Below are 6117 nucleotides of genomic sequence, written 5' to 3'. Positions count from 1 at the left end.
TCCTATAATCACTCTGGTTTAATTTTTTTTTATCAACAAGCCAGATAAATAAACCTATCCTGCTACTACATGCATATCATCAGGACTAGTAGTAATAGCTTAACACCACCCAGCAGCAAGGCTCGAAATTAGCTTAACCGCTTGAAGAAACATTATAATAAAATATTACTGGATCCAAAACAGCAGGTGCAGGCGGCCTGCAGGCTGCAGCTGCGGCCGTTCACAGCGACGGCACGCGCGCGCTGAGCCTGAGCGCCCCTAGTACTAGTACGACGACGGCCTGCCTAGCTACGCGAACATGAGGTCGACGGCGTCCCACGCCTCGGCGTCGCCACCCTCGTCGGCCGCTTCCTCCTGCAGCCCCAGGAAGGCCTCCAGCCCGGACATGCAGTCACGCAGCGTCTCCTCTCCTCCTCCGCCGCCTCCGACGCCCGCCACGACGGTCGTCGTCGCTGCCGGAGACGAGCCCGAGCTCTCCTCGGCCGCCGCGGACGACGACGTCCGGCGCCTCTTGGCCGCCGGCTCGCGCGCGCCGGCGCCGGCGCCAGCGCCGACGGCGGGCGGGAAGTTGAGCTTGGCCTTGGCCCCGCGGATCTCGCGCGCCGCGGCGTCGTAGGCGCGCGCGGCGTCCTCCGGGGTGGCGTAGGTGCCGAGCCAGACGCGCGCGCCCTTCCGCGGGTCGCGGATCTCCGCCGCCCACCGGCCCCAGGGACGGCGCCGGATCCCGCGGTACGCCGTCTTGCGCCCCGGCGCCGGCACCCTGCTGCCGAGCTCCTCCAGATGCTGGTCCTCGCCTGACAGAAACAAGCAGTGGCCATCCAGCAGCGTCGTCGTTAGCTCATGCTTGTAGTGCGTGTGTAACCATGGCATGCATAGATAGGACTAGTACTCATTCTATATATACCAAGTTGCAAAAATATTTCTAGTGTGGCCATGCATGCACGTATACCGGAGAGGAGGGAGGAGGCGGAGATGGTGTCGTCGGTTGCCTGGCGACGGCCGCCGGCGGGGACGAAGTCGGCGATGATGGCTCCGCCACACATTGTCGATGGAGACGAACCTTGCGAGTCACTGGTAGGCAGGACGCAGCGACGGCGAAAAGTGCTGGTGTAGCGTGGTTTTCCTGGTTTTGGTTTGGGGCCGGGGCTCCCACCAAAGGCCAAAAACCTCCCTATATAGCCACATCATGGTCCACCAAAGTCTTTGTTAGTACAATACGGTACTACTTTTTTTTAAACAAGTACAGTATACGAGTACAGTACGAGTAGTACGTATTTTAGCGGACGAAATGAGAAGGATGCAAGACTACAGACGCGCGTCACGTGCGAACCCCCGGGGCCAGTGCGGTGCACAGGGGCAGTCCTTCCTGTTGGTAGAAGACGGACACGTGTGACGTGACGGTACTGGAGCTTCACTTTCGTGAGAAAAAGCCGCGCCAGCGCCAGGACGCACGCGCCGCGCGCGGATCGCGAGGCAAACCGCCAGCCAAGCCGCTCGGCGGCAAGTGGCGCGGCGTGGCGCCGTGGGAGTCGACACATGTCCCCCGCTGTGTTCAGGGGGTGAACGACGCGTTGAACGGGGTCTCGCGCTGAAAAGGACCGACGAAAGGGGTTTGGTCTTTGGTGTTGGTGCCGGCGGTCTCCCGTCCCTGTCCCCCGGCCGGCACCGACCCGCCACTGGTTTTCCGGGAGCACAAACGGTGGGCTGGGCACGGGGACCGACCACCGGATTGCAGAGGCTTGCCGACGACGAGGCGACCCCGGGGGTCATATCATATCGTTAACAAGCGTCACAAGATATTGCAGTATCAGCAGCAACTTTATCTTGCAGCTAGCACTGCAAGTCATAGATGTGATTACTGTCGCTAAACGCCGCATCCCTCTGGCCATGATTTCCTGTTGGAATACTCGTGTTCGTGTACAGTAGTACTACTACATATTAGCCGGCCGCGCGGGAGGAGACACGCGGCATTGTCGTAGCAACTTGCAATTGCAAGCCATTACAGACAGAAGGCTGGAGATTACTCTGAACTACTACTAGGTTACAGTAGGACTGTAGGAATATACAAATCCCGGTGCATTCATCTAAGCCAGATTAATATTCGTGAGTCTGTCATTAGCGTAGCTTTTAGTGGGCGGCTGGAGGGCGACGGTGAGTAAGCACGTGATTAATTAACTTATTATCCAGCATAGAGACACATGCAAATGCTCCCAAAGGTTCAATGTATACTACTCACACAATGTCACAAGCTCGAATCTTGCTGAATCCAAAAGCGATAATAATGTCTGCCTCCTTAGCTTTCTTCGCTTAGTCGCTGATGAGATTTGAGCATGCATGTCCAATGCATTATCATAGCAATCATGTTTAGGGCGGCACTACCAATGTATAAACTATCATAGTTTTTATCAACATTAATTATATTGTCACTTAACCGTTTTGTTCATGTGACAAGATTGTTATTGAAAAGAAAGAGAGTAAAAAATCATAGAAACCGGGTCTAAGTTAGAAACTATGTCTACACGAGAACCATAACATGAAGGGATGTGATTGGTAGATAATGGAAAGAGAATATATGTAGTTGAATAAAAAAATATTATGTAAAAACTATCTATTAAAACCATAGCTTCTATATATAATGTTCCAAAAAAATAATAAGTCTAGAAACTACAAGCATTGAGACTAGTGCTAGGTGAGTTAGAATAAGTTTCATCGCCATTTTCAGAAGCACCTCATTAGACGACATATATTCTCACGGTGATGATAACAAATAAAAAATTCAAAAAAAAACTACTATGAAAATCATGTTGGCCCACAGATTCAGAACAAACCTCTTGTAACTTGTCGAGAATATTTTAACTTAAAGTGGACCATGTTAGTTATAAGAAATAATTGTATATTAAAAAATCTATATATGTGATAGTTGATATAGACTAATAACCATCCATCCTAAATGATTACATACATTTTCTCTCCATCCTAAATGATTAAAATAGTTGATATCTTAAATGTTTAAGACCTAGAAGAACAAGTACGTACTACACTATTCTTGGATATAAAAAATATCCATATTGTGTTCATATCAAATGGAAAATCGATATAAGAATTTAAACATTTAATATTCATATCGTGTTCATATCTTAATACTACAGAATCGAATAGTTTATATGTATATTGAATTTGTGTCAATATCTAAGAATAGTGTAGTAATTATTCTTCTAGGTCTTAAGTATCTCGCTGAGAATTGTTATCCGGGTTGTCTCTAGAGATAGAAATAGATTGAATGGAAAATCCAATAATTTAAACATCTAATATTCATATATGTTGACACCGTTTTTGGGATGGGTCAAGTTAGTTGAAGCAAACCGATTGGTAACAGAAAAGTTATTGTATCGTGGCAGAGGGATGCCGATGGGGATCGACAGATAAAGATAGTGCCGATGATAAGGGATGATCAGTAGAAGACTTCTGATGGTTCAGGATCGGTATAAGGTTAGAAATGATATCTGCTGATTGTTACTATGATTGCCGATGCCGATGGAGGAAGGTGTGGAGGCTACTGCCGATGGAGGCCGGATCCGATGAAGACTTAAGACAGGAGCTAATGAAGGCTTTGTCGTAGTTAGGGAAAACATAGAGATAGATAGTTATTATTTATTTTTCTATAGTTATTTTAGTATACCTATATATATATGTAAGAGTCCTATTTACCTTGTTTAGATCTTAATCGTATTCGGTTGTAACTCTTGGGATTAAGGTATAAATATAGACCCAACAGTAATGTAATAGAGGAATCAATCAACATCAAATACAAGTTTATTCCTACTTTTGCATCTACTTCACTACACCACAACACCACATTGGCACCGGACGAGCTGACGCTAAAAGTGGATACAACGGCAAACGATCTGACGCTAATAAAAACATATAGCGTCAGACTTCTGCTGACGCTGTAAGTCCTGACGCTAAAAACATATAGCGTCAGACATGATTTTTAGCGTCAGACAGTCTATTGCCATGAATCTTTTTAGCGTCAGATCCTCCATTGCAAATGTTTAGCGTCAGATGCTCTTTTGCCAATTATATACCGTCAGATCATCCATTGGCTATTATATTTATAGCGTCAGATCGTTCAACGGAACAGTTTAAATATAAAAAAAATATAAATACCATACAATACATTTAGCACATATCAAACTCACATCAGGCTTAATGTTCATCACATACTCATATAGAAGCACATAGATCACATGAAAGTCAATACATATATGATAGAATCATGTCTTGTACACTTCATCATCCAACAAAGTCAAGCATATAATCCTGTCTTACAAAGTACATCATCCAATAAAGTCAGCCACCAAAAGCTTACATGAATGCACATCAGCAAGCAATATTTAGTTTGTGCACAGAATTGAAAAACCAAAAGCACATCCTCCAAGTTCTAACCAAAAGCACATCCACCAGGTGCTTGTTGAAAAACCAAAAGCAAGTCCACCATTTTCCATAGACTCAAGCCAAAGACTTATGCCCAGCGCTTCCTGAAAAATATAACATGTAATTAGGAAAGTGGAGAAAAAAATATAAAGTGGTTGTACAATACGAGTTTTTGAGTGAGAGGTGGCTATTGTCAACTCCTAAATGGTAAAGACCCTCAAGATAGCATGTAGAATAGTCATGTATCTAAAGACTTAGCAACTACTTAGACAGTCATGTATCTCAGTTAAAAAAAGGTAGGAAGCCACTAGAACCATCTAATTGTATTTAAACTATATGGATTCAGGCATGGTCACCTAATTTCCACCCTTTCCATATCAAGAGCAAACAAAAACAGTTCATGTCTAGTTTATATGATTGCTAATCATAGCAGTATAGAACATATATAAACAAGATTGGGCTGAGAGCTCATATAATCAAGTGAACACATCCATTTGCTAGAAATTACAGTTCATAGTAGTTGGATACATGTGCAAGTAACAATTACAGATGTACAGTTATAATGGAAGCATGCACATAGGCCAACTCAAGATAGTGCTTTATAGATGGTCACTAGGTTTGTACATAGTCTGATGAATTTAAATTTAGGGACATACCTACAGTGCCCTTGAGAGGTGTACTAGAAGCCTTCTTGCATTCCTTCTTCCAACATTCCCTTACCTATCATAGAGAGGTTTAGTTAGGACTATGCATCACAGATCATATCAAAGTCAAACTATGTCATGTCTAGTTCATTACTTTATTGAATAGCCATGCAATGTTCATGTTGAGAGCAGTAGCCATAGACTGTTGAAAGAGCATCTAGGCCCCTAGTGATTTTGGTGATTAATGACATTGTTGATTACTATGACTAACGTGTGTTTTGCAGAGGCAAAGTCATAGGTAAGGTCATGGTAAATAGGTACTCGATGGACAGGGACGTATATGCCTACTTAATAGTGGAAATCGTTTCGGTTTTCAAAGGATGGATGGACATCATCAAGACTAGACTAGGTCTAAGTGCCGTATGGTGAAGAAGGGCACTTAGAGTAGTTTAGGACTTTGTTTTCCTTTGACCGTACTATTAAGAGGGGCTTTGATCTAGTAGCTTGACTTAGGCAAGGCTTTAGGTTTAGGTGTGGTGCACACTTGGTAAACCTAGCACTAGGCAGCTCAGAGATAGTCCTTAGATCGAGAGGAACAAACTTCGTTTTGGAGCGATCGCGTTTCGACGAAGTTAGGGTGCCCAAGGGGGCACCGGACGCTCTGTGAGTGCGTCCAGTGAGGTCCTTAGCTGTTGGAACAGTGCCGTGCTTAGGGTTAGGCACCGGACACTGGCACCGGACTCACCGGGTAGCGTCCGGTCCCTTACCCAGGGAGGTTGCAAACCTGCCCTGAGCACCGGACGCTAGCACCGGACGCACCGGGTAGCGTCCGGTCCCATGCGCAGGGAGCATGTAAGTTTCCCCGGAGCACCGGACGGTGCACCGGACGCTGGAAGTTAGCGTCCGGTGACCTATCAGAAGCAAGTACAGTTAGCCGTTATGGAGCACCGGACGCTCGGTGCAGTGCGTCCGGTGCAACATAATGTGCGTCCGGTGACCCTGTTTTCAGTGGAAAACGGTTGGCTGACCTTTGGACTTC

At 45.7% G+C, this 6117-nt stretch overlaps 1 protein-coding gene across 1 annotated transcript; it reads right to left on the bottom strand.

Moving 5' to 3' along the window:
• On the bottom strand, positions 1-1174 carry LOC8061915 (ethylene-responsive transcription factor ERF071). The gene is made up of 2 exons (XM_002439603.2): positions 950-1174; positions 1-794 (listed from the first exon to the last, which is right to left on the bottom strand). Exons 1-2 carry the CDS (start codon positions 1041-1043, stop codon positions 289-291), a joined length of 600 nt encoding a protein of 199 aa, XP_002439648.1. The 5' UTR covers positions 1044-1174; the 3' UTR covers positions 1-288.

The sequence above is a fragment of the Sorghum bicolor genome, chromosome 9, assembly GCF_000003195.3.
Source record: "Sorghum bicolor cultivar BTx623 chromosome 9, Sorghum_bicolor_NCBIv3, whole genome shotgun sequence".
Lineage (NCBI taxonomy): Eukaryota > Viridiplantae > Streptophyta > Magnoliopsida > Poales > Poaceae > Sorghum > Sorghum bicolor.
This window is presented reverse-complemented; position numbering and strand designations above follow the sequence as displayed.